We start from the raw sequence: 26059 nt of genomic DNA, 5'->3' as shown, positions 1-26059 counted from the left end.
ATAGGATAGGATAGGATAGGATAGGATAGGATAGGATAGGATTGAATTCTTTATTGGCCAAGTGTGATTGGACACAAAAAATTTGTCTTTAGTGCATACGGCCTCAATGTACATAAAAGGACAATATACATTTGTCAAAAATCATAAGGTACAACACTTAATGATAGTCATAGGATCTAGGGAAACAATCAATATCAATATAAATCATAAGGATACAAGCAACAAAGATACAGTCATGCAGCCATAAGTGGGAGGAGATGGGTGATAGGAATGGTGAGAAGAGATAGTAATAGCAATGCAGTCTTAGTAAATAGTTTGACAGTGTTGAGGGAATTATTTGTTTAGCAGAGTGATGGCATTTGGGGAAAAACTGTTCATGTGTCTAGTTGTCTTGGTGTGCAGTGCTCTATAACGTCGTTTTGAGGGTAGAAGTTGAAAAAATTTCTGTCCAGAATGGGAGAAGTCTGTAAATATTTTCACCGCCCTCTTTTTGACTAGTGCAGTATACAGGTCCTCAATAGAAGGCAGGTTGATAGCAATTGTTTTTTCTGCAGTTCTAATTATCCTCTGAAATCTGTGTCTGTCTTGTTGGGTTGCAGAACTGAACCAGACAGTTATAGAGGTGTAGATAAAACTGTCAATAATTCCTCTGTAGAACTATATCAGCAATTCCTTGGGCAGTTTGAGCTTCCTGAGTTGGCGCAGAAAGAACATTCTTTGCTGTGATTTTTTGATGACTTTTTTTTATTGAAAAAGTTTTACAACAAACAAGTTTTTTTAAAAAAATTTCCCCTTCACCCTCCCTCCCCCTCCCCCTTCACCCCTCCTCCCCGAGACTTCCCAGAGCAAATACAAGGTATAACATCTAACAAACATACGCTAAAATACTACAAAAACCATACCCCATAATCCCTTCTCCCACAGTGATCCCTTAACTCCCCATTCCCCTTTTAAACTAATACCCAAATACAATACAATCCCTACCATCGCTCATATGCTATTTGATACTTTTTGGTCTGATACTTATTTTGAATATAATCAATCCATTTTCTCCATTCCACTATGTATTGTTCTTGTGAGTAGTCTTTCAAATGCGCAGAAATTTTTGCCATTTCTGCTAAGTTTAAAACTTTAAGTGTCCATTCTTCAATTGTAGGCAGTTCTTCTTTCTTCCAATGTTGCACCACCAAAAGTCTCGCTGCTGATATTAAGTTCAATATCAATTTAGTCTCTATTACTGTACAATCCGTGATTATGCCTAGTAAAAACAGTTGTGGCGTAAACTTTATCTTCTTTTTCAAAATGTTCTGCATAATCCACCATATTTTAATCCAAAACGATTTAATTTTTTTACAAGTCCACCATATATGATAATAAGTAGCATCTTCACAATCACATCTCCAACATTTGGGTTGCACATACATGCCAACTTCTTAGGGTCTAAATGCCATCTATAAAACATTTTATAAAAATTTTCTCTTAAATTTTGTGCTTGAGTAAATTTAACATTCCTAACCCAGATTTTCTCCCACATTTCCAACATTATAGGTTGTTGAATATTTTGTACCCATTTTATCATACAATCTTTAACTAATTCCGTTTCTGAATCTATTTTTATCAAAGCATTGTATAACCTTTTAATATGCATTTGACTTTGATCTCTAATTTGTTTTACCAAATTTTCCTCAATTAGCGCAATACCACTTTTCTGGTCCGCACTCCATATAGATTGCAATTGTCCATACTGAAACCATGTGTAATTTTTCCCTTCTTGTTTCAATATATTCAAAGATTTCAGTTGTAATTTACCCTTTTCCACAAAAAGAAGGTCTTTGTATGCAGTCCCCTTTTGTTTTTGTTCTATATTTATATTTTCTATCACATGTCTGGGGATTGTCCATATAGGTATCTTATTATCTAATTTATATTGATTCTTTTTCCAAACCCTTAACAAAGCATTCCTGAGAATATGACTTTTGAAAGTATTATCTACTTTCTTATTATATACTAAATAAGCATGCCATCCATATAACAAATCATGACCTTCTATATTCAAAATTCTTTTTTCCGTTAAATTAAACCAATCACTAATCAATGACAAAACAACTGCTTCATAATAGAATTTCAAATTAGGCATTTTTAACCCCCCTCTTTCACGTGTATCTTGCATTATTTTTAGCTTTATTCTCGGTTTTTTACCCATCCAAATAAAGTTGCTAATCCCTTTCTGCCATTCCTACAAAATTACATCCTTTTTAAGTACTGGTATCATTTGAAATAAAAATAAAAACCTAGGTAAAACATTCATTTTAATTACTGCCATTCTTCCCAACAAAGATAATTTCTTCCAATTTCTTGGAAGAAATTTCTTCCAATTCTCCATTTCCTTCTGTACCTTCTGCCACAACATCTCATAATTATTTTTATATAATTTCACATTTGAAGCTTTTGATGACATTTTTGATGTTAGGTGGATATCAGAGCAAGAATAAAATTTGCTCATGACACCTAGGCAAAGACTAAGACTTCTGGACAGGTAAGGCAAAAAGAAAGTTACTTGGCTGGGGTACTAGGAACCATGTTTGGCAAAAACCAAAACGAATATTGTACCAGAAGAACCTGATGCCAACTGCAAATTATGGTGGTAGAAATGTTATGGTTTGGGAAAGGAATCCACTATGAATTTTTCATAGTACCAAAGGGTTCTTGAGGATAAAGCGAGACCATCTGTCAGAAGATTGAAGTGCAACCAAAAGCGGACCTTGCAACATGACAATGACCCTAAACATTCCAGTGAAACCACCAAGTAATGGCTAAAAAGAAAAGAAAAAACATAGAGGGTTCCGGACTGGCCAAGTCAAAGCCTAGATCTAAATCCCATCAAGATGTTGTGGGATAATTTGAAACAGGCTATGCATGCAAGAAACCTCTCAAATATTGCATAGCTAAAAAAAAATTATGGAGAACTAGAAAAAAAAAATCCTTCCAGTTAATGTCAGAGACTGGTTACAGTTATAAGAAATACTCCAAAGGGGCCAAATATCACATATTAGAACCAAGGGTGTTCTTACTTTTTTTCGTAGAATAAAATGACACATCTGTTAATTTTTTTGTTGAATAAATGATTGCAAAGTCAATTTCCCATGCAGTTTGTGTGTGTGTGTGTGTGTGTTCAGTTACATCACCTTTATATTTATTATACCATTTGAATGAAGATAAAATATTGGTATGTCCACATGTTTAAAAAAAAGGAAAAAAACTTTTAGATGAGGTGTGCTTATTTTTCCACATATCTGTATAGTATGATATCACAGAACAACAGATTTGCCTCATTTTCATATCAAATGAGGCAAATCTGTTCTTCTGTGACAGTCAGTGGATATCAGTGGTTTCCTAGGGGTCAAAAAAGTCAAGATGGCATGCACACAAAAGGGTCATGCCTTCAGTCACAGATTGGGGGCATGGTCTTGACATTTTAATCCCTCACCCTTGTATGGAATCTCTTCAGATTTATTATATTACTTGAAGTGCTCCCTATCCACCCTTCAAAAGTATATGTATACCAACGTATTTACTGTCTGCACTCAAATAACAGATTAATTTACAGAGTTGGAAGGGACCTTGTAGGTCATCTAGTCCAACCCCTGCCCAAGCAGGAGACCCTACACCATTTCTGACAAATGGTAGTCCAGTCTCTTCTTGAAAGCTTCTGGTGAAGAAGCTCCCACAACTTCTGAAGGCAAGCTGTTCCATTGGTTGATTGTTCTTACTATTAGAAAATTTCTCCTTATTTCTAGGTTGAGTCTCTCCTTGATCAGTTTCCATCCATTATTCCTTGCCTGGCCTTCTAAGTTCTTTGGAAAATGACCCTTTCCTCTCAAATATTGGAAGACTGCTATCATGTGGTCCTTCTCTACACGAGACTAGCCATACCCAGTTCCTGCAACCATGCAGTGTATGTTTTAGCCTCCAGTCCCCTAATCATCTTGGTTGCTCTTCTCTGCACTTTTTCTAGAGTCTCAACATCTTTTTTATAGTGTGGTGACCAAAACTGGATGCAGGTGTTGTCTTACTAAGGCTTTATAGAGTGGTATTAGTACCTCACTTTATCTTGATTGTATCCCTGTTAATGTAACTCCTGATCCTTCTATTGCCTTTTTTCCCCTTCAAATCACTGCAATCTTATTTCTGTCTAAGGTAATGATTAATACAGCCTAGAGAAATTTTAAAACACTGAGGCTGTCCTGGGATCAGGACAGAATGAAAGAGAAGTGCCACTTTAACACAAGTACAGCTAAGGATGACTTAATCCTGTCTTATTCATAGGTGGATGAGTATCATTAGGCACAGCTTGAAAAAGATATTGCCAGGACATGTTTGTATCATAGTTTAGTTGCAAAAAGATTCCATGAGGAATGTTTTGATTGTGCCTGCTTTTGCAAAGCATTACAGGAGTGAGAACAGCTCACTTGCTTTATTTCTTCTTGCAGGTTTATAAGTACAAGGTCCAAGGATTATGGTGGTGGTGGTGTAAAGGGAGAATGAGGCCTTATGATTGCTTTACCCAGCCTGATGCCCTTCCAGATCTCAAGTTCTTCAACTTTGGGTAACCAAAAATGCAAGGCTAGCTGACACCACTGTTAACAGCAAATCAGTCTCTGCTTTATTTGGAAGAGAGCAAGGAGGGCCTACTGCAGATTGCCCCAAATGAAAGCCATCAAGTGAAGGCCACTTCTAGACCCCACACACCCACTTTACAGTCTGTTTCTGTTTCTCCCCTCTGGGAGAAGTATTTCGAAGTATTTCTAGTAGGACTACCAGATTCTGTAATTGTTTCCTATGACATCCCTCTGGTAAACTGGCAGGATTCGTTTCTCTCACCACCTACATCAGGACTAGTTGTTTCTCTGCCTGGTATAATATATGCGGGTATATACACAATTTTCCATTTATTTTTTTTCATGTTCATGTGTGTATTGGAGGTGGTGAGAGCTGCATTCAACGAAATTTCATTTTAATGCATGCCGATCAGTGTACATTCACAGGGACCATAAAGCTATTCTGTTCTATTTTTTTTGTTCTATTCTTGAACCGCTTTCTTCATTTAGCAAACGTCATTGGCGTGTTCGCGAGTATGAGGGACCAGACATTAATTGGAATTAGTGACTGCTTTCGGGCACGGACGACGTGAATCATTCGCGTGAGTAGGGCAGCCCTCGCCGCTCGAAAACTTTTGGAGGCTTTCCCGTCCCCGCCGTCACTCCGGGGTGGGGCTCGGAGTTGGAAGCCGGCCCTTAGAAGGTGAGAGGCGGCCGCCCGCAGAAACCAGCCCTGAGCCGCGCGGGGGACTCTGTCCGGGCGCGGGGCCACATGGAAGCCCCAAACAGCGCAGGTTTTTGTGTATGTGTGTGTGTGTGTGTTTTCGCTTCCCCCAACTTTCGCGGGAAGCGCCCGAGTGGGCGGGGAACGAGGGGCTGAGTCGCGAAAAAAAACCCCTTTCGAGATTGCGTGGCTTCTCCTCTGCCAGAAAGGCGCAGCGGCGGGAGAAATCGTTCCGGGTGGCCCCCCATTTACCGCCTACTCGAGTTGGTCTCGAAAAGTTTTGAAGAGGTTTCGGAGAGGGAGGAGCAAAGAGACCCAGCGCCTGATTTCCCCTTTTATTTTATTTTTTATTTTATTTCGCCTTCGTCGGGTCCCAGATTTTTTTTTTTTTATTATTATTTTTTTGCCCGTCGAAACGAAGGTGGTGGGACGAGGGCGATGGAGCTTCCCTCGTGAAAACTTTCCTACCAGCCCGGCGCTAGACGAGGACCACAAGAAGGGAGGAAAAAGAAGAATACCGCCCCAGAGGATGCTAACTGAAACCAAGTAATGCCAACATGTACGTTTCTGACTCGGCACTTGTCCTTACTGAAAGGAATCACGCTTTGCTGCTGCTGCTTCTTCTTCTTCTTCTTCTTCTTCTTCTTCTTCTTCTTCTTTTCCTTCAAGCCTTTAGAATCGGTCTCAGTTCCCTTGTCAGCCTTAGGAAAAGCGAACGCGTTTGGGTTTTGTCTTAGGCTTCTTTTGCACGGTGTATTCCAGCCAAAGGATTTGATGCCCTATGTCTTTTTCTTCTTCTTTTTTCCTTCTTAGTGATTTGACTTTCTTTTGGCTGAATGCAGATCGGTCGTTTGTGGTTTAGTGTGCCATTAGGACAGAGCCGGTGACTCGCCTGTGCAGAGAAAAAAGTAGGGCCCAAAAAGCTAACTTTAGGAAGAAAAAGTTAAAAAGAAAAGAGCCCAGTTTCGATGGAACAGACTTAGCCTGATCTTTGACAGCTGGATAATCACAGGAAAGTTTCTTTTGTGGGTTTTTTTTAATTTAAAAAACAACCACATGAGTTCACCTGGTGGATTTAAAGTAATAGTTAGAAGGACCCATGTTTGCTTTTTTCTTGCATGTTTGCAGTGCAGCTGGATGAGTAGTTCATAAAAGCAGTTGGCGTTTATTCTCGGTTTTTGTTTAGAACTTTGATGCCTAGTTTCACATCTCGGCTAAATATTATTTGATGGTGGCATAGTTTAAAACCCCATCTTTATCTGAGAGAAGATGTGAGTGAACTATTTTACAAAGAAACACTTGCAGCCAAAAAAGATGCTCTGCCAAAAAGAGGAAAAGGAAACTCATGAAAAAAAGATATTCACCACCTTTAACTTTCATGGTTCTTTGGTTACTGGGTTGCCAGTGAGAGATCGTCTTGTCTATCTTGGGGAGAAAATATGGAATTGAAATTTGAATGACTATACATTTAAGTTTCCTAGCGATTGGATTAACTTAAAACAGACTTATTAAACAGAATTTATTTAATTATTTATTTATTATTTAATTTAATTTTTGAAACAGAATGTGCTGTATTACAATATTGCATAGTGACCAAAGATGCTCATTATTTTTGATTTGGGTTCATACTTGCTAAGTGATGAAATGAAAATACATAGCTGAGAGCCAGAAAGGAAGGAATAATGGAAATTGTTTTGAAAATAAATTGTCCCATTTTATCTATAGTACCTAGGAGCTTTTAATAAAGCAAATTACTGAGAATCATTTTCATAAATGTGTTTTTCTGTAAGAAATTTACCCCAAAATCTGCTTGGTTTGGATTAGAAATCTCTTTTTAATCTTAAAAAGCAAGATGTTTATGTTATGTCCATCATACTAATCCAATTTATTTATTTATTTATTTAAAAGATTTATATGGCTGCCCATCTTAAGCAGCATTGGGGAGGTCATAACAATAATAAAACCAATAATTATAAAACAACTATAAAACAAAACTATTCTGAATAATTTACAAGGAAAGGTACAAATTGGGACATAGTATTTTAAAAACTTTATTATAAATTATAAGCAACAAGAATGACATCCGTGAACATGAATGTGACAATCTGAAGAGAATGTTATAGGAACACGGGCAGATATAAAATGGCATAAATGATGTTTATACCAGTGTAAGAAAGGGTTAGGGTTTGGAAGACTAATTTTGTATGCTGTTTTTGTCTTTCTTTGTGTCTTAACTACTATGATATGGGGTGGAATAATTACAAGTACTAGAATAGATTAAGGAGATTGTCTAAACCTGATATCTTGTTACACTTGGTGGAGAATAAACTAAATTGAAAAGTATATACCGGTATGTTTCTGAGTAAATATGCATAGGATAGGTGAAAGTTGTACATAAATTCTCATCCGTTTATTGATTGATTGAATAGTTGGCTTTGAAGATGGGACACAATACTTTAATCAAGATTGTTGTGATAGTGAAATTAGATAAAATTGCATTATAATAACTGTTAAACTTTTAGGCTAAAATGGAAAAACCATCTGTGCAACCAATAGATAGCAATCATTAAGTAATATAATTAATTTGGTTCAGTTCCTGATTACAAAACTTGAAGTGAAAAGGTTGAAGTGAATTCAGTTTATCATTTATGCAATATCACTAGTAATGGTTGATATCGCATTGTAATATCCTTCTATTACATCTGATTTTATTTGTTGTTGATTTTTCCCAAAGTATTTTGGAAGTTGCAAACTTCATCCTTTTTTAAAGGAAAAAAATGGTATTCAAGGGGAAATCCCTATTTGCAGTTGAAACTTCATTTTTAGTTAGCAGCTGCATGAATTCTAGTAGTTCTGATGGGTAGTCATGCAAGGTCATAATTATATGAATGAAACCATGGAAACTTATAACTCATTCTATTCATTAATCTTTCCAAAGTCAGGCTTTGTTGCATGCCATTTTAGAGAGTTGTATAGAGCTCTCTATAACAGTATGTCATGTTGATAGCACAGTAGTGCTAAACATCTCTCTAATTCCTTTCGATTTTTGTAATATATCGGTCTTGTAAATTGCTTAATCAGCGATATATGTGTATTAAAATAGTGGGATTTAAGATTAATGATTCATTTTAGCAGCCTTGATCTTCAAGGCTACATTTTTACTACCGTTTATAATCAAAAACAAGGCTTTAAGGCGAATTATGGCACTTTCCTAAAAGTAGTGGTAAGCCTAAATAGTGCCCTGATAGAATATGTCTGCTTAAATGGACTCCAGAATATGGTAGAGGACAGGAAAGCCTGGAAGAATGTTGTCCATGGGGTCACAATGGGTCGGACGAGACTTCGCAACTAACAACAAAAGAATATGTATGTATGTATGTCTATCTATTTAGAGATCTATCGATCTATCTATCTTCATCTTAAACCAAGATATTTATTATCCATTTTCTTGTAGACTTTTCCTTTTTATTGAACAGCACTTAAAATTGATCATCGAACTTTATATAAAAGATTGTACCTCCAGGGAATTCTGCATGCTGGTAAATAATAATGGGCATCCTTGAATACATTACCCTTATCAAAACCATTTCAGGCTTTATTCCTATTATTATTTTGATTACAGCTGTTGACTGCTTTCTCTGTGGCCTAGGTCTCCATAAATAAAACATGGGAAATCTACTAAGTCTATAGATAGGATATTTTATTTTATATACATGTTGGGTTTAGAACATAATTTTTTAGTTTAATGGACTATAACTCAAAACTCATAATGCTCAGAGTGCTCTAGCTGTTAAAAATATTAATGGAACTTGAAATTTTCCTTCCTTCCTTCCTTCCTTCCTTCCTTCCTTCCTTCCTTCCTTCCCTCTCATCCACCCCTCCCTCCCTCCCTCCCAAACTTCTTATAAGTTACTAAGCCAAATGCCCCCTGCCTTAACAACAGCATCTAAGTGAATCTCATTTTTTGCTGAGAATAACGTGAACTGTGCTCTGTCTGATTACTGAATTTATTATGTCTTATACATACCTCACACAGTTTTGCAGTCTAAGAACCACAATTGGTGGCTGCAGTGGTAGCAAATGAGAGAAGAAAAACACCTCTAACAGATATTGGTGACAGTAGTAATAGCTGGTAAAAGGTTCAGTCTATGGACATTGCAATACAAATCTCGAGATATTGCAGCAGAGAAAGGATTGTGGAGAGGAATGGGGAAAAAGACAAAATGAGAGTGCTGTGTTTAAAAATGTTGTATAATGAAAAGTTTTAAGTTACAGACTGTAGTGGACTTGGTGTTAAAAAGGTTCCAATCCAGAAAATAGAGTTTTGGTGTGTGTGTGTGTGTGTGTGTGTGTGTGTGTGTGTGTGTGTGTGAGAGAGAGAGAGAGAGAGAGAGAGAGAGAGAGAGAGAGATTTTTTTAAAAATTAATATTAAAGCTGATAAATGTATTATTTCAGTAGTAAAGCTGATATATTTATAAAGGGCTACCTTACAGTTACATAAGATTTCCAGGAACTTAGAGTAATTTTAATAGGCATAATTTCTCTTTCAAGGTGAGAAAAGATCACTTTAAGTAGGATTGATTGAAAATGATAGCCCACTGATATTCAAAATGGACTCTGTATTTGCACTATTTAGCTTAGCTAAAAATTATAGCTATGGAATTAATAGTACATTGACTAGATAGATAACATATTTTGATTTACAGAATTAGGGTCATAGTACAGCCTATCTTTAAAATATAAAGATTTCTTCAGCCATTGTTTCTTAGTTAATATTCTTAGCTACTCTGTAGGTTATTTCAGTATTATACACATATTGAAAAAATGATACTAAGAAGCATAAAGGCAAACTTCTTCATCTAGTGAAGAATTCAGAATATGTGTGTTCATTTATTAACCATTCATGATGGATCCCTGGTATCTCATTTTCAGAAATTTTAGCAAGGATTTATTTGCAATTGCATTGACATCCAGGACAATCATTGTGTTGTGTGCTAATCCGGTTATTTTAGTGTGTCTGGCTTCATCAAAGAGCTTTTTATATTTCAGAGAGCAACACATAGTGTAGGATTACCATTAAGTTTAATGTTACTGTTCATCAGAAAGCTGGGTCACTTTCTGAGTTGATAATTTAAAACACTCTTCAGTAAAAATAATTGATTAATCAGCTACTTATTTATGAAAAAATCAATACCATGTGTAATTTAATTTTTAACTAGAATGAAACTGATCTTGTTTGTACATTTACCTTTAATAGACATAAGACATTTTTCTTTCTTTTCTAAGGAATTGATGATATGTGTAAGAAATCTCCATGCCATTATCAAGGGAAGAGCAAGTCGTATTAGAAATATATGTTCCCTGTAAAATGGCTGCTTTTGTTTGAAAGGAAAAACCAAGAGGAGATACTTTCCATACACGGAGATTAATCTCAAAATGACTTCTTGTTTTACTGATGTTTTAGATTAGATCTTTCATAATTCTGGAAGGACATATGGAACTAGAGGTAAGGCATCTGGAGGATATTAGGCCGCCTGTGAGGAAATTCAGATGTTCTCAGAAGACCTAAGTGCTGCCTTTGATTTGTTTTGTATTCCCTTTCTCACGTAGGCACAACTGTCATGAATCTGATGAAAATAAATATTCTAAGGTTGATGGCTACAAATATTAACATAGGATGATGGTATTTAATAAATTAGCAATCTCAAATTATATATTATAAAATGCAGTTAATGAATGTCGGCCACTGGCCTATAGTTTCTACATGACAATAAGGCTTTAAAACAGCTTTCCACTAAAATCAGTGAAGGCGACTTTAAAACCCTGTTGTTACATGCTGGGAAGAAATATTTAAGACTCAGATTCAGAATACAACTCTGTTTTGGAAAAGGAGGGCTGTTCAAGGTGTAACTGAGCTGACCAGGAAAAAAATATAAATGGTTCAAGAGTGTGACTTCTTTTCTTTCTACATCTCTGTCATGTATGTCATCAATGCCCGTCCGTTCATTTCCCCTTTTGATCACGTCTAGCAGAAGTAGAGAAGAGTCCTTTAGATATTGATGAACTATACTTTTTATAATCCAGTCAGAATGCCCTTTGTTAAGCGGAACTTGTAGATACAGAATATAAAGAAGAGCACAATGTAGATTCTCTTACGTTGTGGTAACAGTATACAATTTATTTGTATCCCCAGAGACACACATACTGGTTTCCGTGCACCAGTCAACTTTCCTTGCCATCCTAACCCCAACCCCCCCCCACCAGCTGATACCAAATTATGCCATGCTATGTGGTTTTTAAGACTATCTAAAAACACAGCCTAGGAATGGGAAGCATATGATGTGAGACGGAATGGTGACCCATATGGTCCCATTTTAAACAAATAAAGTATTTGTTAGTAATGAAGAAGCTGCATAGCAGCCAGGTTGAAGTGAACTGGGAAAGACAAATGTCCCTTGGCTCTAATTAAATTAATAGCATAGTCATTATTATTATTATATAGCTATTTCCTTAGTAGATGCAGTGATGTAAAAGTCAGCCTAGAGCAGTTTGTCTGATACCCCAATGGAGGAAACCAAACAGTTGGCCTGCCTCTTTGGTTAGTCATAGTGTGATTCTGTCCTGCCATGCATGTGGTGGGGTAATTCTAATGAGCATGCAATAATCACCAATTAGAGCATATTGTCTCTGAACCAAGATGTACAAAAGGAAGTTAAAGAAAAGGGTAGTACATTCATCTCAGCTTCCTCTTTCCTGTTGGTAATGACGATCACGCTTATTTCACGAAAATACCAATTAATGAGTAATGATGACTAGTTTTAGTTCCAGATTCTGATTCTTGTAAATGTAATCCAATTTGCATGTCATATTTAGTCTTCAGCAAATATTGCATTTACCATACTCAAAGATTGTCTATGATGTGAGACAGAATGGTAACCCATATGATCCTATTTGTAATAATATATACATTTTCATGTCCTTTTTTGTGAAAGGTGTTGTGTCCTAGAATTCCCAGTTGTAGTAAAGGGTTAGATCATAGGAAGACAAGAGTCAGTGATATACAAAAGTGTTCTAATGACAGGTGGATTGATCCCAAATCTTCACTGAATGCACAGAAGAGAATACAGGGAGAATAGCCTAATGTTTAATGTTGCAGCTAGAACCAAGTCAATGTTTTTAATATCAGAATAGCTGTTTGTTTTTCCACTGTACATTACAGTAAACTAGGTGAAGTTGTAAGATCCAGCAAAGCTTCCACTAATCCACTGGCTGATAGAACACAAGAACAATTTCACTCTTGGACTACAGTCTTATATTGCTATTCCAGTCTTATATCCACCTTCGTTATTACCTCTTTAAATCAGTGGAAAAAGATCTTGGATTCGGTAAATTTGAGTATTTGCTCGTTTTCAGTACCATTCAGACAACAGTACTTTGGGAGTGCATTTCATAGTAGCAGCTTTATTCTGAAACAGTTGGAGATCAGATAACTTTCTCTGTTTTAGATAAAAAATAAATAATAGCACTTATTTGACTAAAAGTAGATTGAAGAAAGCAGCTCTTTGAAGAAAAGGTAGGTTTGTAATCTCAGGAACGTTAAAGAGGTATCTTAAATTTTTCTCATTCCTTGTTCCATAGGATGTTATATGAGATTCAGATGTGGTGCTGTCAATGGAAAAGGAAGTCACATTTATTTTTTCTGTTCATACTCAGTCTTCTGTGCATACAGATCTCAGGTAAGATGAATATTTCTTTAGTAAATCATTAAAAACACTAAGTGTTTTAGAAAACTATATTTATATTGGTTTTATGGAGGTTTTGCAAAAGGTATTTGAAGATAATTATATCATCATAATACTATTAAGATATTATTATTATTTTATTAATAAAACAAGTATAAACTTTTGCATCATATATACACATCTATACTTTCAGATGGATGTTTTTTACTTCATCAGTAATCCTAATTTTTCCTTGTTAATTCTTAGACTTACATTTCACAATTTATTAAGCTATGATTTTCAGATCAGATGCCCAAGTAACACATGGGTAGCAGCCAATGCTGCACCATGTTGTATCATCAATGCACCACACACAAGCTTGTGTGCAATTGCATAATGTTCTAGAAACAGAATTTCACAACAGCTGTAACAGCACCAAATATAAGTAGGTGCTAAATTTCATTAATATTAGGACTTCATATAGAAAATTCAGTGCAATAGGAATTGTACAAATGTCACACTTCCATTATCACAAGTATCACCTATCAATCCAAGAATTATTTATCTCAATATGAACTGCACACACAATAGTGTCACTTAAGAAGTTGAGTTTTGTGAAGAATTTATTAAAAGTGTGTTGTGAATAGAAAGTATAGCTTCATTTGTTCTGCAGAGTAAGAGCAATTTTATTATACAGCTGAACTATGAAACACATAAAAAATATACAAGGAGGAAAGGAGGAAAAGGAGGAAAACAGATTCCCTCAAAGGAAGGAAACAAGCTAGAAATTTCCCTCCTTGGCACATCTCTGGTGTTCTGATAGGAGTGGCCTTTCATTATGGCTTTGATGTTATTTTTCCTTGTCACCTTACGATATTTGTGAGTATGTGCCAATAATTCTTTGAAGGTGTGGTTATATTTTTTTGCTAACAGAAGAATGGCGGAAAATTAGGCTTCCTCTACTTTGTGTATATAGTTTGGATTAGATTTGCAATTAAGTAGAGCACAATGACAAGTGAGTAACCATACTAGTCTGTCTCTTCATGATTGCTATAATAATAAAAGTTATTTCTGAAAATATTTTTTTTAATTTTCTTTAAATATTTTACTAAATGGTAAATTGGATTTAATGAAGGCTGGGAGGGAACATGACTTGCTGCAAGAAACAGAAGGAAGGAATTGCTTTTGGTACAGATAAATTCCTTCTATTCAGAAGACAACAATAGCAAAACAAAAAAATTGCAGCACAAGGAGGAATAGAATAAATTCAGTGGGTGGTGGACAGAAATAAACTGCTAGCAGGAGGGATATGAGTGCTACTGCTGTAATAGTTCAGATAGGAGAATTCAAATAATTTTATACCAGTGACAAGACACAAGAAAACTTCAAATCACAATTGCTAAAACTGAAAGGAACTTCAAAAACTTCTACACTAAGATTAATTGTTTAGCTTCAGGTTCTTTAAAATGACATACAAATTTTGAGAGCTATTAAAATCATGGTAAAAGCTATGTTTTTATAGATTTTCTGTAAGCTGAGAGACTGGAGCAGATGCAACTCTTGAAGGAATGTGTTCCGTAACCTGGAAGGAAGGCTGGCTAAGGTTCCCTCCTCCATTTAGAACCACAGATCTCTGATAGCCAGGGCCACGTTGACAAAGTTTCTCCTGCAGACCTTAACTCTGGGACAGTTGTTTTAATGAGGAAAAACATGCCTTTGGATCGTTAGGCCTGAAAAGAAATATGGTTTAAAAAGTCAACTCTACCACCTTACATTGCATCCTGTAAGCAGTTGGCAAGCAGTCATCATTTGATATCTGTTCCTTGTACTAGCTGGATGCTGCATCTCTTGACAGTTCCGGATACTTCAATATATAGGGATTGTGGCAATAGTCAAAGCAGCTTGGTTAGCCACTGTTAATATGACCAACCCACAAAGAATTGCAATTGTGACATCAAGCATAATTGCGAAACAGTTCCACAACTGCTACATGTGACATCCTGGTGATAGCTCATAGTCAAAGAGTACTTCCAAAGTGTACTTAGTCCCTTAAGAGGAAAGTAGACTTACTCAAAGCAAGCTGAACCTTCCTATTTTTGCCTAGATTTTAATTTGATTTTTTTTTCTCCTTCTTTAATCATCTTACCTACTTAAGGGATTCTCGAGGCCTCTAATGGCTTTTGTAGGGTTGGGCGCTAAGGAATCATACAGCAATGCAGCAAAAAACTCCTGATGATTTCTTGCCTCTATCTTCAATTTAGATAGTGAGAATACACAGGACATGGGAATACAGGGGCAAAGTAGTGAATAGTCCACCATCAGTAAGCATGTAATTAGCTTGGGGTAATGTATGATGCTATTATCTTACTACTTTATTTTCTAAGGGCAAATCAACAACATCAACTGCTTATTGTTTTAAATCTTGAGTTCAGTACAAGTTTAACTCTCCTTGTGTATACATCTTTCAATATTCAGATAATGCATTTGTAAGTTTGGTTGGTATTCTCTTAGAAAGATTATGTGAAATATCAGACTATGAAAGTATACCATTGGCATGGATCATCATAGTATTTTATAGTTTGATATGACCTTTAGTATTTCAGAAATAGTAGCTCCTGAATTCTCATAAAATTGCTTCATGAGTACAAATGCTGCAATGCACTCAGGATCATAAATTAAAATCTACTCAAAAACAGGAAGCTATTTTTATGCAAGAATGTTTGGAAATACTAACTTAAGTAATAATGCACCTGTCTTGGTACATGGGTAATGAGTGTAGTATATGTAATGAACATTGTAAAATCTTGAACCAGCTATGAAAGGGATTTTTTAAAAAAAAATTGAGTCAGCCACACTGTCCAGAGCCAGCCCTATGATTAGGCATAATAGACAAATAGATTAGAACCAGTAACTGAAGTTGGGTTAAATACTCACATATTGCCCTCTAGATTTGTTGCACAGAGGACCTGTTTACTGTGCTTATGGCTCATGGAGCTCTACGTAGTTTGCTACCTAACCAGATAGAACTTCAGAGTATAGTACAGAGAGCTCAATGCAAGCCAAATGGTAAGTATGGAAGTAATCGTAACAAGGGATTACTGGCTACTTCTATTGCCTAGGCATGGATTTTTTTAAAGTTGTTATTTAAATGAAAGAAATGTTGAAAATTATTAGTATTAAAAATTTAATGTTGTAATGGGATTTGTTATTAAGGTATTATGTCTTCAATTTTTTCATCTCTGTTTAGGAAATCCTAAGGAAAAGTATTAATTTTATTTATTTATTTATTTATTTATTTTATTTGTCAATAAATTATAAACATAATTTGGATACATGAAAAGACTTAAGTAAAAAGGAATATTAGGACAGGGACGGTAGGTACGCTGGTGCACTTATGCACGCCCCTTACAAACCTCTTAGGAATGGGGTAAGGTCAACAGTAAACAGTTTAAGGTTAAAGTTTTGGAGGTTTGGGGAAGAAACTACAGAGTCAGGTAGTGAATTTCAGGCATTGACCACTCTGTTACTGAAGTCATATTTTCTGCAATAGAGTTTGGAGCGGTTTACCTTGAGTTTGTATCTATTATTTGGTCGTGTATTGTTGTGGTTGAAGCTGAAGTAGTCGTTGACAGGTAGGACATTAATGATCCATTTGGAACACGTGCATTATATCCAAAGCACTTTCCACACTTTCCAAGCAGCTATGTACAATTGTTCATAAAATGCTTTCATCTGTCTGATGTGTGGGCATGCACAGACATTTCTCTTCAATTTTTTTCCCAACAAGGAGAAGTAGCTGTGCATGCATTTTCACACAGGTAGAGCTTGGAATAGCTTTAGAAGCAGGTGCATAACCCTGGTGAAAAAAAGATGGCTGTCATTACACTTCAGGAACAGATACTTTAGCTGCACCTCTATGCATTTTGAAGTTCATCTTTTGAAATATTTGCATAGCCCTATTAGCCAATCCTAACAATTTCTTCATTAGTTGTTTTGAAATTTCTACAAACTGTTTTATAAGTTGGACATGTCAGTATATTTTCCACAATAGGTAGGAAATATTGAACTTCCTAGTTCATCTTACATAAGTTGTGTTTATTTTTGTAGTTGCAAAACCAAGAGCCCTGCTTATTAAGTTAGTAATAAGACAGTATCACCCATCAGGCCAGTCAGTGTTTCATCAGTTAAAAAAACATATCCAAATGAGGATTTATTTGCTAAATCCTACACACATTAAAGACTGTCTGATATGAAAGCTGTTCGTGTAACAAGGGCATGGATTGGAAATTACACATTTTTTAAATTGTTAAGGGCTTGCTTTTGAATTAATAGTCATTACTTCAAATACAGGTAGTTCTTCAACTTACAACCATAATGGAGCCTGAGCATAATAGTTGTAAGGGGTGTCCATCATCATATGACCAAGCCGATTTTATGACTTATTTTTGTGGTAGTTACTAAGGAAAAACCAGAAATAAACGCTTTCAGAAAAACATTGCAAATCGCAGTCATGTGATTGCAGGACACTGCAAACAGCCATAAATGCGGGCTGGCCACCAAGTTTATTTATTTATTTATAATTTAATTTCTATACCGCCCTTCTCCCGAAGGACTCAGGGCGGTTTCCAGCCATATTAAAACACCAAATACAAGTAACAATTATAAAAGAGAATTAAAAACAAATATTTAATAGGCTGAATCTACTAAAACGGCCAGAGACCGACATAAAACCCATTTAAAATTACAATTAAAATTACACTTAGGCTAGTCCCACACGATGAAATAATAAAGTCTTCAGTTCCCGTTTGAAGGTCCCGAGTTCGGGGAGTTGGCGTAACACCGGAGGCAGCTCATTCCAAAGGGCCGGTGCTGCCACAGAGAAGGCCCGCCCCCTGGGGGCCGCCAACTGACATTGTTTGGTCGATGGCACCCTGAGTAGGCCCACTCTGTGGGAGTGCACAGGTCGTTGGGTGGCAGAAGGCAGTCTCGTAAATAACCCGGTCCTAAGCCATGGAGCGCTTTAAAGGTGGTAACCAACACCTTGAATTGCACCCGGAAGGCTACCGGCAGCCAGTGCAGGCCGCGCAGGATAGGTGTTATATGGGAGCAACACGGTGCTCCCTCTATCACCCGCGCAGCCGCATTCTGGAATAGCTGGAGTCTCCTGGTGCTCTTCAAGGGGAGCCCCATGTAGAGAGCATTGCAATAGTCCAGGCGGGAAGTAACGAGGGTGTGAGTGACCGTGCGTAAGGAGTCCCAGTCAAGGAAGGGGCACAATTGGCGAATCAGGCGAACCTGATAAAATGCTCCCCTGGCGACGGCCATCAAATGATCCTCTAAAGACAGCCAATCATCCAGGAGAACGCCCAAGTTGCGCACCCTTCCCCTGGGGGTCAATACTTCACCCCCAACAGTCAGCGATGGCGTAAGCTGACTGTACCGGGACACCGGAACCCACAGCCACTCTGTCTTGATGGGGTTGAGCTGGAGCCTGTTCCTCCCCATCCAGACCTGCACTGCTTCAAGACACCGGCCCATCACCTCGATGGCTTCGTTGGGGTGGTTCGGGGTGGAAATGTACAGCTGAGTATCATCAGCGTACAGATGGTATTCCACCCGAAACCATGGATAACCTCCCCCAGAGGCTTCATGTAGATGTTGAACAGAAGAGGCGAGAGAACCGACCCCTCTGGCACCCCACAAGTGAGGCACCTTGAGGTCGATCTCTGCCCCCCTGCCAAAATGTGCTCAAAATGTTGTCACATGACTATGGAGGGAATTCAGAACTGGATTGTAAGTATATTTTTTGGGGGGGGATCCATCATCATTTTAAATGGTCATTAAACAACCAGTCGTAAATTGAGGACTATCTGTAATGTAAGTGATAAGAGATAACTGGGAATTTGCCAGGTCTCTGAAGCAGTCCAGATGATGAATAGAGTTCACAAAATTACAAGAAAGGATCAAAGCCATCTATATTAGTGAGTACAACTAATCAAATACCTGAAGAAAAAAACCCTCAGGTGCTTTGATATCGGAAAACAACCAGTTTGATGTAAATATGTAAAAAAATAAAATACGCTGATTTAAAAATTATAAGATGTGTATGTGACTTAATTTGATGTGTGAGTTCTAGAAGGAAAAAATATGCTTAGAATACTGTATTTTTCTTTATCAATTGTATTTCCTGCAAAAAACTGAGCAGTATTACATTCAGCGGGACTGATAATCCTCGCTTTTTATTCAAAAGGAATGAAAATTGAATTTTAATAACCAATGTCTGCTCTCTTCTACAACTTCAAAGATCTTCAGTGCTGACTTAATTTTTTTTTGCTTCCATACTAGTTAATGATCACCAGTGCTTTGCTTTATAAATCAAGTTAGAGCAGTTTTCTCTAACCTGTATGCAAGCAGTAACCAAAGCTCCAAAAAATTTTAAGCCAGAAAGGTCCATAACTGAGAAATCTTACTTGTGCTCCAAACAGGGTACCATTTTGCAAAAGGTTAATTAGAAATAAGCAGCTCCCTAGATGAAATAAGTTGTAAGTTAGCAGGAGCTTAAAGAGTTGCTGCTGACTATGAAAAAAACATTGCGACACAAAATCTCCTGTTTCATCTAGAGAGCTACATTTTTCCTTCATTAAAACTGACTAATCTTTATTTTTGCCACTCTAATTGGGAAACTGCTTGCTTTCGAAAGAGGAAAAAACTAAAACATACCATAGAAGAAGCCTTCAACTTATGACAAGGTATTACTTCCATCTTTTCCTACTTCATCTACCCACAAGGAAAATAAAAGCATAATAATTAACCTTAAACAAATGAATAAAACATGACTAAGTTTAAAGGAATGAAAGATTCAGTGGGTGTACCTTAAACATAGGCTGATATGATCTCAGCACAATTAATAAAATAAAATTTAGCATCTCCAATGAGATGAGAGGTAAACACATTTTCTAACTGGAATAACAACTTTATAGAAAGTTAATCCCATGTTACAAACCAAATTTAGGAACATGAGAAGTAATATAAAATGTGGGCCTTTGCTGGAGATATAAAAACGAAACAATGCTTTTACTGAAATATTTTGCATGAGGTACTTATTTCGTCATACTTTCAATTACGTGTTCACCACCTTGACTTATTTATAAAAATGATAAAGGTAGGATATAAATAAATCCAATAATAAAAACATAAGGAGAAGGGTAATTGCACTGTAGCTCATTCTGTTATGGGAAGGACAGTTATTATCCTTGACTGTTTATTGTCAATTTCTGGAGATAATTGTTGTACTTGTGATCAGGGAATACTTGTGTGCGCTTGTCTTCAGAGTCAAACAAGAACTTTTCTGATTCTACAAAGAATGCTTTCTTTTACAGTGAAATGGCCAGTGAAATAAACCAGGATTTTTCGAATTGTTTTCTATGGTATCCTAAGAACTTAATGAGGTTCTTAGGTGTAAAAGAAAACTCCACTTAAACCCAGCCAATGTTAAAAGTTCTGCTTTTTAATGTTGTGCTTTTCCTCCTGAAAAACTTGTCAATTAATATATATTATTTGGATCAAGAATACGTTTACTAATATTAGAGTTTTAAAGGGTTCTTTGCAATTATGAATAAAACATTCAAAATTATTTGATATTATATGTACGTATACACACAACTTTAAATGTCTATATTTGTTACTTTCCCTTTCCTAAAATTAGCAGCAGAGGATATAATGTTTAACCAATTGACATTCCAAGTTGATCCTTGTAATCATGTTAAATAAATTGTTAGAAGAAATCTAGATTTCAAATAGCAAGACTATTTTTTGATATAGAACAAAAAATGTTCTATAACATTGGAATGTACATTGTGTAGCTTTGATCAAAATAGGGGCTTAGATATCCATTGCAGTTAATTAAGTTGCAGTGTAAATATCATTTACAGGATGGCTGTCAGTGTTCCAGAAAACCCCCTCCTGCAGAAAAGACTCCTAGGCAACCATCTTTCAAAGTTCTTTTACTAGCGTAGGTAAACTGGCACAGCTGGATAAGCTCTGAATCTGGAGATTCGGGTTTTTCCTCAGTAGTACAAAACCCCAGACCACCACCACCCCTTGATTCCTCTGCCGATCACGTGCTCCAATCACCAACCGTCCCATCACTCCGACCACTCCTTCTCCAGATGCAGTCTTGGCCTGACTTTGACTGGCAGGAAGAATGTTGTTATGTCTAATGGCCCCTTGCACCAAACTCTTCCCCCCCCCCACCTCTCCTACTTTCCCACATAGGAGAAAGTGGCAACGTGGAAGTGTTCAGCCTAGTATGGCTTCCAAAGCTGACAATGGCAATATATTAAGATAAAATACTCCTCTTAATATATTTTATATTAATGTATGTATGTATGTATTTATGTCCAGATAAGAGCTTCAAGAAAATACTACTTCAGGTTCATTTTTAAAGATTAGAATGTTTTACATATTTTCACAAAATCATTATTTATAAACAAATATTAGAATGTAGTGTGTGTAAAACATTCTGTATCTGGAGAAGGAGTGTTCTGGGAAATGCTAAAATATCCTATTATCCCTTTGAATTATTCTGATCTGGTTGTTCCAGATGGTCCAGGAATTTTCCCAGCAGGAAGCAATTTGTGATACTGCAGAAAGAGACTGGGCATAAAATGCACCCAAAGCTTTTTCATGCTTAATATATTATGGTTTGTCACATAGTCAGCCAGATGTTCAGACTGGAGTTGGTATTTTTTTTGTCCACCTATTGAGGCCTTCCAAAGGATCTGGGGTAGGCAGATGTGGATGTTTGATGGTCTTAAAGGTATTGTTGCAAGATGTAAGCTGTTCTGAGCAAAGCCACCTTTTGCAATTGATTGATAGAAAGTTTGTCAATGCCAGTGGTGTTCAAGTGGTGCTCCAGTTGTTTTGGGATTGCACCCCAAGGTTCCTACTATTATTGGTACTACCTTTGCTTTCTTTTATTTCAAATAAAAGTCTTTCTACTTTTATTTGCAGCTCTTTGCATTTTGTTATTTGCTCCAGTTCTTTCTCTTCTATTTGGTCATCTCGCATCTACTATCCAGACTTTTAAAAATATTTCTTACCAACAATTGTTAAGTCTGGGGTGTTATGTGGCAAGCACCTATCTGTATGAATTCTAAAGTCCCAGAGCACTTTAGCTTCTTCATTTTCTATTACTTTCTTTATTTTATGGTCCCAGCAGTTTTTGCTTGCTTGCAGGCAAATATTATTTCTTGGAGTTCTTCCAATGCACCAGTGTTGCTACTTTGTCATGCCGTCATTTCTAGTCAGTCTATGCCAGTGATGGCGAACCTTTTCGGCACCGAGTGCCCAAACGGAATGGTCTTTGGGTTTCCAGCGCATTGATGCATGCCAGCCAGCTGGTCTTCATGTATGCCGGAGCACCGGAAACCAGAAGAGCAGCTGGTGATGGCGCATGTGCCCACAAAGAGGGCTCTGTGTGCCACCTCTGGCACATGTGCCATAGGTTCACCATCATGGGTCTATGTGATCTTCTTGCAGCAGCTAACCCGGTGAGTCACTGTTTCTGCAGCTTCTTTGCAGAGGTGGCACTTGCTATCTGTTGCTGTCTTCTCAATTCTGGTGTTCTGACCTAGGCTTCCTCTCAGTAAAACACACGAGTAGTCCCAAAAACCTCTTTTATTACAACAGCTGTGAACTCTGTTCATTCACAGATGAGTCCCAAATAGTTGTAAAGAGTCCTTCGGGATAAGATTGAAAATCACCCACCTTTATTTCCCTTGACATGCTGCCAAATACCTAATTGGCAAAGCCACACGGAGTCCAGAATCAAACAGAGCTTCAGACTTTAAACTGAACAGAATTAACAATGTTGCTTCCTGCAAAGGTCCACATGCCTTTGCTCCTCTAGAATAGAATAGAATAGAATTTTATTGGCCAAGTGTGATTGGACACACAAGGAATTTGTCTTGGTGCATATGCTCTCAGTGTAGATAAAAGAAAAGATACGTTCATCAAGGTACAACATTTACAACACAATTGATGATCAATTATTATGGGATTATTATCAATTATTATGGGATCATCAATTGATGATCCCATAAGACTCTAGTGAGTCTTATGGGAGGGGCCAATCATCTACAAGCCCTACTCCCGAGTTGTCCCTTTTATTTTAACTGTTCTTGCCTTCTGGCAGCTCTACACATGCGTGCACTGGGAACAGGCTCCCCCTGTTCCTCTGCCTTGCTGAGGTCCGACTCTAGAGGCTCCGGAGGCAGCACGTACCTCCCAGATGGCCTTTTCTCTGCCTCTGATGCAGAGCCCTCATCCGAGCCTTCCCCAGACACCAGGACTGGCCCATGTTCCTCCCCAACCTCCTCACTGTCTGACTCTGTTGCCAACTCTGCAGGCCTCTGGTGGACCACAACATCTGGTTTTCTTTGCATTTGCTCTTAAGGCTTGGTTTTGTGTAATTGGAATTAGCCCCTCTGTCTCCTTCTTCAGCTTTCCTACTGTTATCCATTGCCAGATCTTGTTATTATCTCCTTTCCCTGCTATTTTTGTAGTGCTTTGTCTTACCATGGCCCCATTCTGTTCTTCATTTGGCCTTTTAGGCCAGTTTGGTCTCTCCAGTTTGTCAGTAAGCCTTCCTGATAGGTCCCAAATTTGTTTTCCAAGAGACAACTGGACTTTCTTGTTTTTTTCTTTGAAGACATTTTGCTTCTCATCCAAGAAGCTTCTTCAGCTCTGACAGGATAGTGGGGAATGAAAGGATTTATATTCCTTTCAGACAGCTGGTCATTTGCATCCTTTTAGAGGGTCCTTGAAGCACTTGGAGATTTATCTGTGTTCTTAGAGTCACCTGAGTATTGCTCCTGGTTCCTGTAGTCTGCAATTTCTTTATCTGGAAATCCATTCCATTCAAATTGTATAGCTAAAAGTCAGTAGAAGAAAAACATCTTCAAAGAAAAAACAAGAAAGTCCAGTTGCCTCCTGAAAAAGCACTTTTGGGACAACCATGACCTGGATGACTGAGGATCTCTACAGACCTTCCTGGTATATCAGTTTTGGTGCATTTTCTCCACTATCCTACAGATATTCTTCCAATTTACTTGGAATAAACCCCAAATTTTCCTAGGTAGTAGAATCTGTAGTAGAGGGCATATGTGACTGAGCAGATTCTGCTGATCTAGGAATGGGTGCAACGGACCTCCTAACCATGACTGCCACCTGATAATTGAACAGGAATAGTGAGTGCAGGAGGACCCCCAGTGTTGTGACTCAGTCCCCCGAGCCTGTCCTCATGGAGGAGAGTGACTCGGAGAGTGAAGTAGAGGAGCCAGCAAGGCCTCCTTAGCCAGGACCTTCCTCGCTGGCACCGCCCCAAGTTCCAGATGCAGGCCAGGAGGAGGAGCTGACAAGGCTTCCCTCTCCCACACCTTCCTCCTCCCTGGCAACACCTCAAGTCCCAGCTGCTGACGATCAATCCTGGATTGATCCGAGGCAGCAACGTAAGGATAAGCGTGTGCAGCAGAGGAAAATGTGTGGCAGGCTCAGAGATTGCTGAGTCACTGAGCCACACCCCACAGGGTATAAAAGTGCTGCCATATGGCCCTTGTGACGGATAAAAAAGCTACCAAGGGTGCACTGCAGCTCGGTTGTTGGAGGGTTAAAGGACTTTGTCCGTGAATTTTGGCAACGGATCTTGGACATGAGATAACGGACTCAGAACTTGGCAGGCCTTTGCATGGTCACTGCCAAGTATTTCCTCAACTGAAGAAAATCAGGTCTGTAGCAAATAAAAAGACTGGGAGACACGTGTCTTTGCATTTGCTCTGTGAAGTGGGGAGGGCGAACAGAACACCCAGATTGTGCACGGGGTCTGTCTTGGGCATTGCCACCCCATCCAGCACCAAACTTCAACACACACATAGAGATAAGCAGCATTTAATTTGAAACATACAATAAATAATAAAAAGAACAACTCCTTGCCAGCAATCAACACCCAGTTAAGCAGGGATTAACATCAGACACAACAAGCAGTAAACAATACTCTTAAGTAAGGAACCACCAACTCAGACAAATAATCAAGGATCTACCAAGGAGAAAACAACAGCCCCATCAACACTGACAAGATAATGTACTGTATATAAACAGACAGCAAACCTCATGCACTTTAGTACTAAAGAGATTACCTAGTTAAGTAATGCAAGCAAACAACCAAACTCAGAGAGCACCAAGGACTCCACAGTTCAACCATAAGTTTCATATATTCTCTTCTATTAATTAACTTTCTACATAGTCAAGCAAGCTTCAAATCATAAATTCAATAAATTAAAAGTTAATGTTGCTACATATCCATTCAGATATAATATGGGAGCGGGACAGTATTTTCCGTTGTAACTGAATGGTCAGTAAACAAATTGTTGTAAGTGGAAGACAACCTGTATATTGCTGCTATTTATTATATAGGCCAAATTCCAAACTCGGATATGTTTAATGTATTTAGCAGACAACAAAACATATTCTGGAGAAAACAGATGTATAATAATTCATCAGTTTTAACTTTTAAATGGATGTACATATTTCCTCGACTGAACAGAATTTGCTCTAAAAGTTGTACAATCTGATTAAGGCTTAAAATAATTCTAATCCTAATGCGTATAAAGTCTTAATTTTGTTCTGAATCAGTATTACAAGATATATAAAACAATAATTTTAGTGTGCCTTTACTTTTCAGTTATCATAGACGTGTTAGCTTTGCATTATGCTGTGAAAAATTTTGTATTCGTTCCCCCTTTTTCTTCATTAAGCATTATTATTCTCCTCCAGTTTTTTGGAACACAATAACAAAGTGGAGTTATTCCTGTTATCTTTTTCCTCCAGTATACAATTATTGGCAAAATAACCTGTTTTTCTTTTCCTCAGAGGATTGTGATCCGAAGAACTCCAAAGACCCCTGTGCCTTGTTGGCTTCAGGCCAGCAGGGTGGAAGTGAAAGGGACAAGTTTCTTGC

At 37.5% G+C, this 26059-nt stretch overlaps 1 protein-coding gene across 9 annotated transcripts in view; it reads left to right on the top strand.

Annotated features, from left to right (window-relative positions):
• Positions 1 to 5205: 5205 nt before the first annotated feature.
• ADGRG6 (adhesion G protein-coupled receptor G6) overlaps positions 5206 to 26059 on the top strand; it is a 107755-nt gene continuing 86901 nt past the window's right edge. For 4 of the 9 annotated variants that reach the window (XM_058170603.1, XM_058170594.1, XM_058170611.1 and 1 more), the window contains exons 1-3: positions 5303 to 5400; positions 5744 to 5868; positions 12962 to 13059. In XM_058170603.1, the coding sequence (XP_058026586.1) occupies positions 5371 to 5400; positions 5744 to 5868; positions 12962 to 13059 (253 nt within the window). In that variant the 5' untranslated portion in view covers positions 5303 to 5370. Of the gene's footprint in view, positions 5882 to 10609; positions 10830 to 12961; positions 13060 to 26059 lie in introns of all 9 variants that reach the window. The other 5 variants (XM_058170568.1, XM_058170549.1, XM_058170558.1 and 2 more) reach the window with 5 other exon arrangements.

Source organism: Ahaetulla prasina, chromosome 1, assembly GCF_028640845.1.
Source record: "Ahaetulla prasina isolate Xishuangbanna chromosome 1, ASM2864084v1, whole genome shotgun sequence".
NCBI classification, from domain to species: Eukaryota; Metazoa; Chordata; class Lepidosauria; order Squamata; family Colubridae; genus Ahaetulla; species Ahaetulla prasina.
Note: the sequence above shows the minus strand (reverse complement) of the source record. Positions and strands in the feature narration are given on the sequence as shown.